The 12,068-nt window shown below is 43.1% G+C and overlaps 1 protein-coding gene and 2 non-coding genes across 28 annotated transcripts in view; all 3 read left to right on the top strand.

Moving 5' to 3' along the window:
* Nucleotides 1-12,068, top strand: part of UBAP2L (ubiquitin associated protein 2 like) — a 46,259-nt gene that overhangs the window by 26,183 nt on the left and 8,008 nt on the right. For all 26 annotated transcript variants that reach the window (XM_012791205.2, XM_012791208.2, XM_076000174.1 and 23 more), the window contains 13 exons: nucleotides 463-661; nucleotides 1,456-1,733; nucleotides 1,899-2,071; nucleotides 3,467-3,656; nucleotides 4,398-4,452; nucleotides 4,931-5,105; nucleotides 5,458-5,530; nucleotides 6,526-6,721; nucleotides 6,807-6,895; nucleotides 9,395-9,448; nucleotides 9,896-9,977; nucleotides 10,697-10,914; nucleotides 11,350-11,455. In XM_012791205.2, coding sequence (XP_012646659.1) covers nucleotides 463-661; nucleotides 1,456-1,733; nucleotides 1,899-2,071; nucleotides 3,467-3,656; nucleotides 4,398-4,452; nucleotides 4,931-5,105; nucleotides 5,458-5,530; nucleotides 6,526-6,721; nucleotides 6,807-6,895; nucleotides 9,395-9,448; nucleotides 9,896-9,977; nucleotides 10,697-10,914; nucleotides 11,350-11,455 — 1,888 coding nt within the window. The remainder of the gene's footprint in view (nucleotides 1-462; nucleotides 662-1,455; nucleotides 1,734-1,898; nucleotides 2,072-3,466; nucleotides 3,657-4,397; nucleotides 4,453-4,930; nucleotides 5,106-5,457; nucleotides 5,531-6,525; nucleotides 6,722-6,806; nucleotides 6,896-9,394; nucleotides 9,449-9,895; nucleotides 9,978-10,696; nucleotides 10,915-11,349; nucleotides 11,456-12,068) is intronic.
* On the top strand, nucleotides 3,950-4,086 carry LOC142869858 (small nucleolar RNA SNORA58). The gene has a single exon (XR_012918409.1). It is a non-coding gene; the product is annotated as a small nucleolar RNA SNORA58 (small nucleolar RNA).
* LOC142869857 (small nucleolar RNA SNORA58) lies at nucleotides 9,677-9,812 on the top strand. The gene has a single exon (XR_012918408.1). It is a non-coding gene; the product is annotated as a small nucleolar RNA SNORA58 (small nucleolar RNA).

The following is a 12,068-nucleotide window of genomic DNA, read 5'->3' on the forward strand; positions in this document are numbered from 1 at the left end:
CTGTATACTTAGTCTGATAGCATTCTTTTTGAAACACAGTCTCACTCTGTTGCCTGAGCTAGAGTGCTGTGGTGTCAGCTTAGCTCACAGCAACCTCACACTCCTGGGCTCAAGCAATCCTCCTGCCTCAGCCTCCCAAGTAGCTGGGACTACAGGCATGCACTCCCATGCCCGGCTAATTTTTTCTATATATTTTTAGTTGGCCAATTAATTTGTTTCTATTTATAGTAAAGACGGGGAGATGTGGTCTCGCTCTTGCTCAGGCTGGTTTCGAACTCTTTACCTTGAGCGATCCACCCACCTCAGCCTCCCAGAGTGCTAGGATTACAGGCGTGAGCCACCACACCCGGCCTGATAGCATTCTTTATTTGTCTGATCTATGTTGGCTCTCAATCTGGATAAGTGTCTTTCTGACCAAGGTTACTGGCTATAGATTTCTTTCATCTCTTTGTTGATCTACAGGTGAGCATGTTAGGGAAAGGATTTGGTGATGTTGGTGAAGCTAAAGGCAGCAGTACCACTGGCTCCCAGTTCTTGGAGCAATTCAAGACTGCTCAAGCCCTGGCTCAGTTGGCAGCTCAGCATTCTCAATCTGGAAGCACCACCACTTCCTCTTGGGACATGGGCTCGACGACACAGTCCCCATCACTGGTGCAGTATGGTGAGAAGATGGAAAATAGTTTGAATCCTTTAAGCATACTGTTAGGAGGCTGGCGGGGGAGGGGTGAAGAATGTGTCCTGAAGTGAATAGAGGAGCAGCCAACTGGCTAGTTTCCCACATTGATTTCCCCCAATCAGATGGGCTGAGTTCTGAAAATTGAGCAATAAGAATTTGATGCTATATATTTCTACCATCAAATTTAGTTATATACTTAGTTGCAGTCTTCTGTTGACCTAGGGATTTTTTTGGATTCTCCCTAGGTTTATCTTCAGTGTTTGAAAATAACATATTGCCCTTGGGTTCATGGGCTTGGCCATCTTAAGACTTATACAGTAGTAAGTTCTCACTTAAAATTGCAGTAGGTTCTTAGAAACTGACTATGCAAAATGACATATTACAAAACCAATTTTTTTCTCATTAGCGTTATAATGAAATGATGTTGAAGGACATGATGTTATTTGGGGACCTGTCCATTGTTTCTCTTAAAGTCACAGTTTTTAAGAACTTATTGGTGATGTTCAATGAAGACTTGCTGTGTTTTAAACATGAGCAATTTGTAGATTCCTGTCTTACACAGGCAGGATAATAGCATTGATTTATTTAGGCTCTACCTAAGAACAGATGTGATCCAGGGATTGTCACATATAGAAATGGGATTAAGTTCTAAAAGAGGACCTGTTTATATGAGTTTCTGATTTTTGAGGGCCTTGTTCATGCTGCTAATACATGACAATAGCATTTCCTTGAGATCATCAGCATCTTTGGCCTGACAGATATTGGGTTTCCTCTTGCAGATTTGAAGAACCCAAGTGATTCAGCAGTGCACAGCCCCTTTACAAAGCGCCAGGCTTTCACCCCATCTTCAACCATGATGGAGGTATTCCTTCAGGAGAAGCCACCTGCAGTGGCTACCTCCACAGCTGCACCTCCACCCCCCTCTTCTCCTCTGCCAAGCAAGTCCACCTCGGCTCCCCAGATGTCACCTGGATCTTCAGACAACCAATCCTCCAGCCCTCAGCCGGCTCAGCAGAAACTGAAACAGCAGAAGAAAAAAGCCTCCTTGACTTCTAAGGTACTTGAACTTTTAGGTAGATATTATCTTAAGGCAAAGTGTAGAGGGATTTGAGAATAGAGATTGTTAAGAGTAAGTTTGGAAATGTGAAGGGAAAGTTTTTTATTAGTCTGCAATAAGATTGTATTAAAACCATTACTTTCTTTTCTTTCCCTTTCTCTACAGATTCCTGCTCTGGCTGTGGAGATGCCTGGCTCAGCAGATATCTCAGGGCTAAATCTGCAGTTCGGGGCATTGCAGTTTGGGTCAGAGCCTGTCCTTTCTGATTATGAGTCCACCCCCACCACGAGCGCCTCTTCAAGCCAGGCTCCAAGTAGCCTATATACCAGCACGGCCAGGTAGAGGAAACATTAACTATGAGACCTCTCTTACTAGTCTTTTACTACTTTTTCTAAGTCTCTTGGTGATTTCTAGAACTGTGGAGTGCTAATCCTCTGACTGGTGAGAGGAAAAGTAGTCAATCATAGCATTTTGTTGAGTATTTTGAGATATTGTTACTAGGATTACCTGTGACTATAAATAGAAATATACCCCTTGGGTACTTCTAGAATGTCCAAGCATAGTTCTAAAAGATATGTACAGCACTTCTAACAGAGTATCTTGGCATTTGCCACAGCTAAAAATGCTATTAGAACTTCTTTTCAGCACTTTGGTGTAGGACTCAGGCCTGCAAAGGGTATAACTTTGAACTCCTAGGAAAGAGGTAGCTTTAATATCTTAAATTTAAAAGCAACCTTAACAGTAGAACCTTTTTTGCCTCCTCTGATAGTTACGATGGGGGTCCATCTTTAGCAATAGAAAATCCTGCAGGAATTTCAGGAGAGTAGGCTGTTTATCCTCAATCCTTAGAATTTAAAAATAAAGGCCAGGCATGGTGGCTCACACTTGTAATCCTAGCACTCTGGGAGGTTGAGGCGGGCGGATTGCTGGAGGTCAGGAGTTCAAAACCAGCCTGAGCAAGACCCCCTGTCTCTACTAAAAATAGAAAGAAATTAATTGACCAACTAAAAATATATATACAAAAAATTAGCTGGGCATGGTTGCACATGCCTATAGTCCCAGCTACTTGGGAGGCTGAGGCAGGAGGATCTCTTGAGCCCAGGAGTTTGAGGTTGCTGTGAGCTAGGCTGATGCCACGGCACTTACTCTAGCTTGGGCAACAAAGTGAGACTCTGTCTCCAAAAAAAAAAAATGTCTGGCCTTAGTCTAGATCTTTGGAGTCATAACTGCCACTGATGTACCTAAATATTCTAAAAAGTTCCTCACAGGAAACTGTTCTACCAGTAATTTTTTAAATCTATTAAGGTTCTCCAAGGAGCCTGGAACTCAGAATTACTTAAAATGGGTGTGAACAAAACATGGCTTTTCCTGTGGTTTGGGGTTCAGGTTAAACTAATGTATAGAAGAGACCAAGAATAGTGTATCCTTTCTACTGACCATTAGTTTCTTTTTCTTATAATAGCAGAATGTAGGAGAACAAGAGGCTTTTCTCTTCCTTTAAGAATTGAAGATATTTTAAACTCTATTCTTAATTCAGGTCCCTGGCATTATAGAATGTGGAAATTCCTAATGTTCTAGGAGAAAATTGTGGCAGTTTCTTTTATTTGTTGCTGGAAATTTTCTTTTTGATTGAAATCAGCTTATTCCAGTAGTAGATCTCCAACACTTCCTTAGTATCAGTAATCTGCTCTATTTCGTATCTCTGAGATTATTCTTCTCTTCATTTCCCACAGTGAATCTTCATCTACAATTTCATCTAACCAGAGTCAGGAGTCTGGTTATCAGAGTGGCCCAATTCAGTCGACAACCTATACCTCCCAAAACAATGCTCAGGGCCCTCTTTATGAACAGAGATCCACACAGACACGGCGATACCCCAGCTCCATCTCTTCATCACCCCAAAAGGACCTGACTCAGGCAAAGGTAGTGGCTGCAAGTGCCCACCAGGGCATTGGTTAAGAGAATAGTGGGCAAAAAGTCACTGAAATATTTGTGTTTTACATTTCGGCAAATGGTACTAAGAAACATTGGATGTACTAATTGAGAAGATGAAAACACATTCCTATGGTTAGGAAATAAAAGTTCTTTTTTAGCAAGCCTGGAGACTCATGAGCCAGAAAATCATTCTCTTTGCACTAAAGATTCATTGTCTCTAGTAGAATCAGTCTCAAGTACCTGTCCTCTCTTCTGGGAAGATGTGAGTGCTAGATTTATGGGTGCATATCAGTAGACCTCACCCTGCTATGCCCTGGCATGGTGAGGGGGACAGCATGTGTCAGAGGTGATGTGGAGTGACTATCAGATGCAGCCAACAGAATAGATGGTTTGGCTGAACTGTGGTACTCCCACATACTTCCCTAAGGATCACTGGATTTGGGCTTTGGGCTTTCCAATATCTATTTTGGGTTTGTTTGTGGTAGCCTTTGTAGTTCAGGGGGGTTGCCTTCTGTTGTTCTTGGTCACACAGGGTTGGTATATTTAGATTTTGTTGTCGTTTAATTTTTATTGCTATTTTGGTTCATTGGATAGTCTCCATTTTGTTAATCCTTTGGTTAACTTGCAGAGTTTCTCCTAATGGTTTGTTGACTAAACTTAAGCTGAGTCAGTACTTAACTTGCCCCATTCACATGAGTTTGTCTGTTTCTTGCTTCTTTGTTATACCAGAATGGCTTCAGTTCTGTGCAGGCCACGCAGTTACAGACCACGCAATCTGTTGAAGGTGAGTGTTCTCTAGGCTTTTTCCTCTCAGTTGTAGTGTGTTCCCACCCTTCTCAATAGTTTTGCATTTCTTAGATTGTAGTGAAAAGAGCCCTGGCTCAATGATCAAAATATTTGGTTATAGTTCCTGTGGTTACACTTTGCTGCTTAATCTCAAACCATCTTAAGTTTCAGATTTTGTATCTTTTAATTCTTTATTGTTTTTTTACTTATAGTTTCATCTTTCCATCCTAATTTGTCCTACAGATTTTCTATTTTAAAATGGTGATAATTCCATTGGTTCCCTTCATTGAACAGATGAGATTAATGCTGTGAAATGCTTGGAATTAAAAAAAAGGAAAAGATTCTACCTAATACAAATGGTGCATTGTTAAATAACTCGTACTCTTATTTTGGGGGCAGCCTAGTACTGCAATCACCTCTTTACTTACAGACACTCTTTTTCCTCTGATGAGGTGAATTCATTACTTTATTTCCAGGTGCTACAGGCTCTGCAGTGAAATCTGACTCACCTTCCACTTCTAGTATCCCCCCTCTCAATGAAACGGTATCTGCAGCTTCCTTACTGACGACAACCAATCAGCACTCATCCTCCTTGGGTGGCTTGAGCCACAATGAGGAGATTCCAAATACTACCACCACACAACACAGCAGGTGATTTGGGGTGAGAATGGAGGTTGGGGTTGGTGAATAGCAATAACAGAGCTCTGTGGTTCTATCTTATTCCCTCTACCTGGCAGAGACCACATTAGCCCTGCTTTTGTGGTAGGTGGGTGACCTAGGAGCTGTGTGAGAAGTGAAGACAGGAGGCTTGTTTTATTTTCCCCTTTCAGCATCCACTCTTGCTTTAAATGCTCGCCACCCCTGACTGGCCATTGTGCTTACCATTTGATCTCACACCATCTTAGTCCCATATTTTACCTTATTTCCTTGCTCATGTTCTTAATTGAAGTGCCAGTTCAGGCAGCCATGCCACTGTGGCTGATGGTAATCTCTTTTCTGACAGCACGTTATCTACGCAGCAGAATACCCTTTCGTCATCAACATCTTCTGGGCGCACTTCAACATCTACTCTTTTGGTAAGTGTGATGCTGTCAGGAAGTGTGATTTTTCTTAAACTTACAAAACCCTAAGATTCTCTCAAAAGGGAATTCTTGAAAATTTATGAGGTGGCAAAATGATAATCGATCTGAGGTTTCAGGATGGGGAATTAAGGGATGTTGGGAAGCCAAGAGAGGCAGAAGAATCCACAAACATTGCAGAGCTCTGGAGAACAGTCCTAAAATCCTGGAAGTAACTTTCTAATAAGCCCTCTTCTCCCTTGAAGATAGGTAGGCTTTGTATGCTCTGATAAATTCTATAAGGTCATACCTTTCTAACTGGTAGAGCTGTTCTCCTTCCTTTGTCTGGGGTATACTGAATATGAGTCCTGAAAATGATTAGTTTGGAGCTGGACATTTTTATGAAAATAGAGGGCAGATGAAAGCTTTTGGTCAAAGAATTAACACTGGTTCGATTTATAACTATTATTTGTGGAATTAAGCTGAGGTTGTAAAGGAAGAACCAATTTGGACAAAGGTATCAGGTTTGCTGGAACCCTGGGGAAAGATACGTGGGCTAATGCTTTTGTAGGGGTCTCTCAAATATGCAATTTTAGGTTTAAAGTCAGAACTTTTACTTTTTTCTAGCCTACCAACTGGTCTCTTGAGCTGGACTAGTGAAGAAAGTGTGGGAGAAAAGTCTATGAAACATTATTCATATCCCAGCTATCTGTGTCCTCTTACCAATAGTGTTTGAGGAGTTTGTTCCCATCCACTTTCCTATATTTCTGAACAGGATGGTGATGGGCAGTGACTCTTGTTACCATCTTTGCCAGATGAATCTTGAGGAATGTGTAGCTGGAGATTCTAATTATTTTGGCACAGGGCACCCTGGTATCCTGCCTTGGACTTTTTAATTGGGAAGTTGACATAATAATATAATCAGCAGAAAGGATTGTTTTGTCTTTACTGACCTGTGTTGGTAATCTCTATTTTCTTATTCTCTCCTTTCACTGCCCCCCCCCCCTTTGAAGCACACAAGTGTGGAAAGTGAGGCGAATCTCCATTCTTCCTCCAGCACTTTCTCTACCACCTCCAGCACAGTCTCTGCACCTCCCCCAGTGGTCAGTGTCTCCTCCAGTCTCAATAGTGGCAGTAGCCTAGGTCTCAGCCTAGGTAGCAACTCCACCGTCACAGCCTCGACTCGAAGCTCAGTTGCTACGACTTCAGGTAGCCTTGTAAGCGGATGGCATTCCTCTGGGATGGAGGAGATAAGTAATTGTGTGACAGGATAAAAATGTAATTTCTCTTTTAGGAAAAGCTCCCCCCAACCTCCCTCCTGGGGTCCCGCCGTTGTTGCCTAATCCATATATTATGGCTCCAGGGCTGTTACATGCCTATCCGGTAAGTGAGGCTGAAGGGTCTTTTCCAGAAGGTGAGTATAGTGTGGCTACTTTTTTTATAGCTCTAGCTTCAGGTGGAAAAGCATACAGTTGTCCTTTGGTATACACTGGGGATTGGTTCTAGTACCCCTGCTTTACCAAAACTTGCACATATTCAAGCTTGCCGTTGGCCTTGTAGAACCTGAGGAAAATCCTTCAGGTTTCTAAGGCCAAGGGCTAGCTATATTCACCTAGAATCTCTTTTAGTTAGTTTCTTAGAGAATTATTTTCTCTAGTTGGATTGATTGCCTAAATTCTGGGGGTCTGGCCTTCAAGCAGAGTTCTCTGACTCATTCTGGGACTATCTGAGAATAAGTGGCTGACAGAAGTAGCTTTTTGGTCAGGCACAGTGGCTCACGTTTATAATCCTAGCACTCTGGGAGGCTGAGGTGGGATGATTGCTTAAGCTCAGGAGTGCAAAACCAGTCTGAGCAAGAGTGAGACCCTGTCTCTACTATAAATAGAAAGAAATTAGCCAAACAACTAAAAATAGAAAAAATTAGCCAGGCATGGTTGTGCATGCCTGTAGTCTCAGCTACTCAGGAGGCTGAGGCAGAAGGATTGCTTGAGCCCAGGAGTTTGAGGTTGCTGTGGGCTAGGCTGATGCCATAGCACTGTATCCAGGGCAACTGAGTGAGACTGTGTCTCAAAAAAAAAACACAAAAAAACGTAGCTTTGTGCCCTGGTGTATCTTTTATCATCTTCAAGTATTTGGTACCTATTAAGACGAAAGGTATTTATGAAAAAATTTTAGAGATGCTTGTTCTTAGCCAGATGTAGTGGCTTAAGCCTGTAATGCTAACACCCTGGGAGTTGGAGGCAGGAGGATTGTTTGAGCTCAGGAGTTTGAGACCAGCCTGAGCAAGAGTGAGACCCCATCTCTAGTAAAAGTAGAAAAATTAGTTGGGCGTCCTGGCATGCACCTGTAGTCCCAGTTACTCAGGATACTGAGCCAGGAGAAACACTTGAGCCCAAGAGTTTGAGGTTGCAGTGAGCTACAATGATGACACTGTACTTTACCCAGGGCGACAGAGGGAGTCTCTGTCTCCAAAAAAACAACAAAAAAAGACCAGCCTGGGCAACATAGTGAAACACCATCTCTTCTGGAAAAAAAAAAATTAGCTAGGTGTTGTGGTGTGCACTTATAGTCCTAGCTACTTGGGAGGCTGAGGCAAGAGGATTGCTAGAGCCCAGGATTTCAAGGCTGAAGTGAGCTATAATCATATAATTGCACTAAGCCTGGGTGACAGAGCAAGACCCTATCTCTTTAAAAAAAAAAAAAAAAAAAGGCAAAAAAACCTGTTCTTGTCCTCATAGAGGAAGTCTAGATAAACATCACATGGGGGGGGGTGCGGTGGCTCACGCCTGTAATCCTAGCACTCTGGGAGGCCGAGGCGGGCGGATTGCTCGAGGTCAGGAGTTCGAAACCAGCCTGAGCAAGAGTGAGACCCTGTCTCTACTAAAAAGAGAAGGAAATTAATTGGTCAACTAATATATATAGAAAAAATGAGCTGGGCATGGTGGTGCATGCCTGTAGTCCCAGCTTCTTGGGAGGCTGAGGCAGCAGGATTGCTTGAGCCCAGGAGATTGAGGTTGCTGTGTGCTAGGCTGATGCCATGGCACTCACTCTAGCCTGGGCAACATAGTGAGACTCTCTCTCAAAAAAAAAACCAACAAAACAAAAAAACAACAAAAAAAATCACACACATGAAACATCAAAATAGGTCTCTTATGCATTTTTTTAAACAATAAAACACTACCTTAGTACCCAGAAATTGGAGAAAACAAGAATAAAATAATGCATCCTTGGCCGGGCGTGGTGGCTCACACCTGTAATCCTAGCATTCTGGGAGGCTGAGGCAGGAGGATCACTTGAGGTCAGGAGTTCAAGACCAAGCCTGAGCAAGAGTGAGACCCCATCTCTACTAAAAGTAGAAAAAGTTAGCCGGGTATGGTGGCACATGCCTATAGTCCCAGAGTGAGGCAGGAGGATTGCTTGATCCCCGGAGTTTGTTACTGTGAGCTAGGCTGACACCATGGCACTCGCCCAGGTAATAGAGTGAGTCTCTGTCTCAAAAAAAAAAAAAAAAAAAAAAAAAAAAGAATCCTTTCTGGTAGAGATCAATTTTAAACCAGATTTTGAAGGCTATAAGAGATTGGTAGAATAGTGAGTAAAGCAAATTATTCATGTGTAACTTATGTCTGCACTGTTGCTGCCAAGAGGCCAGCCTAGTTGAATCAGTGGTATGTAGCTTCAAAGACAGCTTCAAGACCTTTCATGAGTTATTTAATATCTTTATATTTCGCTTTTTTCTTCTTAAAGAAAACTGAAGGACATAATCTGTGACCTGCACTAACCAAGAATGAGGATGAATGTTGTTTTAGAATTGGCCTATTCCTTAGCTCCTTAGTTTGCTAACATGACCAGTTCCCATTATTGTTACATATTTATATTTTTCAGCCACAAGTATATGGTTATGACGACTTGCAGATGCTTCAGACAAGATTTCCATTGGTGAGTATGTGGGGCATCTTTGAAGTAAACACATTTTAACCTAATCTGCAGTCCAATAGGGTATACTGGAACTCTCTAGGTGCTTTCTGTATGTCCCAAACACTTTAAATTACAGAAGGAAAGATCCGTTTCCCCAGGAGAGTGAGCAGAATAAGTAGATTGATAAGAATGATGTCTGGAGTGTTGGAAATATTATTGGTCCTGATGCACCTTCATACGTTTTCAAGTTGGCATACCCGTAGACCTTGTCTGACTAGGCTAATGGTCAGGCAGGGGGGACAGTGTATGCAAGAGTAATTTGGAGTTCATGCCAGCTCTAGCCAGCTTAATCAGTGGCTGGATAAATTGCAGTACTCTAACATTCTTCTGCTTCTCACTCTGGAAAAATAGTTCTCATATTGGGGAATGAGTGCATTGAATCTCTGCTCTTTTATTTCTCTTTTCTAGGATTACTACAGCATCCCATTTCCCACACCCACCACTCCGCTGACTGGGAGGGATGGTAGCCTGGCCAGCAACCCTTACTCTGGTAGGACTGAGGTGGAATTGAATAAAGGGAGATTGTGTTAAAATTGGTAGCAGAATCCTGATTAGCGTCAGGAAGGGACCTAGCTCTCACCTTAATTAAGGTTCTTTGGTAAAAGTATAAAATGGATATATAAATCAGGATTGGTAGATTTAGAATCCTGCTAAAGGTGGACGTGTGGCAGCTTTTTACTTTTCGTCCCACTGTTTTTACTGTCTTCCTGTTATTTCTACATGATATCTTGACTTTGTGTTTCAAGCCATTCTCCAGCTTTTTCTGGAAGGTACAGTGGTTGACCTGGCCTTCTGTGCTCATCTCTCCCCTGTACTCATAGTGGCGGTCTCATTGCCTTGCTAGGCCTTGAGCCTCCTTTTTTTGCCTGACTTATCATTGTCCTTCAAGTCTGGCACAGGGTTTTCCCCATGGAGGAGCAGAGGGGAGGAAGAAGGGGGAAGATGAAAGAGAAATCGTGCAGGAGCTTTATTCTGGGAGCCTATCTCTGCCACAGTATTGCACAGGTATTCAGCATTAGTCTTTGACGAGCACTGTGCTAAGTGTATGCTGAGCAGTGCTACATAGAGCCACAAAGAAATGTCATTCAGGGAATTGAACTTCAACAGTCTTTGAATGGGATCTCCTGGAATTATGTGAAACCAGAAGAGGTAATTCTACACTGGTGTTGGGGTGAAAGAGGCAGGTACATTTAGCCTCTCGTGTCACAGGTGACCTCACAAAATTCGGCCGTGGGGATGCCTCCTCCCCAGCTCCGGCCACAACCTTGGCCCAACCCCAACAGAACCAGACGCAGACTCACCACACCACGCAGCAGACATTCCTGAACCCGGCGCTGCCTCCTGGCTACAGTTACACCAGCCTGCCATACTACACAGGGGTCCCGGGCCTCCCCAGCACCTTCCAGTATGGGCCTGCTGTGTTCCCTGTGAGTACCTGGTCTTGGTCTCTTCTTGTGGTAAAGGATCCTAGCTACTTTAGTAATGGATAAGAAGGAACAATTACCATCTCCAGCCTGTTTCTGGCCTGGGAGGGGGAGTGGGGCTGGAATTGGTAGAATGAGGATAGAGATTGCCTGTTCTTAGAATTAGCCACAGGGTGAATGTGATACCATATAGCTTTGCTTCACTCAGACTGTCATTCATTCCCTGCTACCACTGTCCCTATCCCTCCCTCCAGACTACCATTTTTTGACTTAACTGGTAGATTCCAAAAATATTAGTAAGCCCATTTCACTATGCAAACTGTGGCCAGCCTATATCAAGATAGAAGCTGTTTGAATGTACAGTCTTGGAGTAGGACAAGTGGGACAAATGGTATTCTGCTGCCATTTCATTGTAGTGTTGGCCTTTTTGCTCTTCAGGTGGCTCCTACCTCTTCCAAGCAGCATGGTGTGAATGTCAGTGTGAATGCATCGGCCACCCCTTTCCAACAGCCGAGTGGATATGGGTCTCATGGATACAACACTGGTAAGCTCACCTTGGCCCTGGCTCAGTGGTATCTGTGGGATGTTATTGGATGAATTTCAGGAAGGAAGACTTGGTGTTGAGAAAATGGGGTTGGTGAGGGTATGCTGCTGCTCCAGGTAGGATTGTTAATGCTTGACTGACTTGGGTGTCTGTGGGAGCAGCACCAACAGAGGAGCTTGACACTAGAATATGTGTCTGCTATTCATGGTGGGAATGTCCAAGCATGTGTGTTGGCTATTAGAATATGTTGGCTGGCCAAAAGTTTGGGTGGGAAGTACGGTAGGAAGCCCCAAGATTTTGCTGAAATGTCAGTGGAGGCGAGTGTTAATATGTATGATATTAATAGTACAAAAGGGTATATGTTCAGTGATTTAGAAGGGTTAAGTGGGTTAGCTAGCAAACTGATAGGTTTGGCTTAAATCTCTTTATAGTACTACTTTTCTTATGTGGCTCCTTTTTTATTCCCTAGCTAGAAGACCTAAGATACAGAGAGAAAGGAGTAGGCATGACTACTCCATAGAGTGAGAATTGGACTGGGAGAGTTGGACCTTTAGGTTCCTTCATTTGTATGGCTGGTCTCTTTGCAAAGTCCTTTTGCATGTCTGATGTCAGG

Source organism: Microcebus murinus, chromosome 2 (genome assembly GCF_040939455.1).
Source record: "Microcebus murinus isolate Inina chromosome 2, M.murinus_Inina_mat1.0, whole genome shotgun sequence".
In the NCBI taxonomy this organism is placed as follows: Eukaryota; Metazoa; Chordata; class Mammalia; order Primates; family Cheirogaleidae; genus Microcebus; species Microcebus murinus.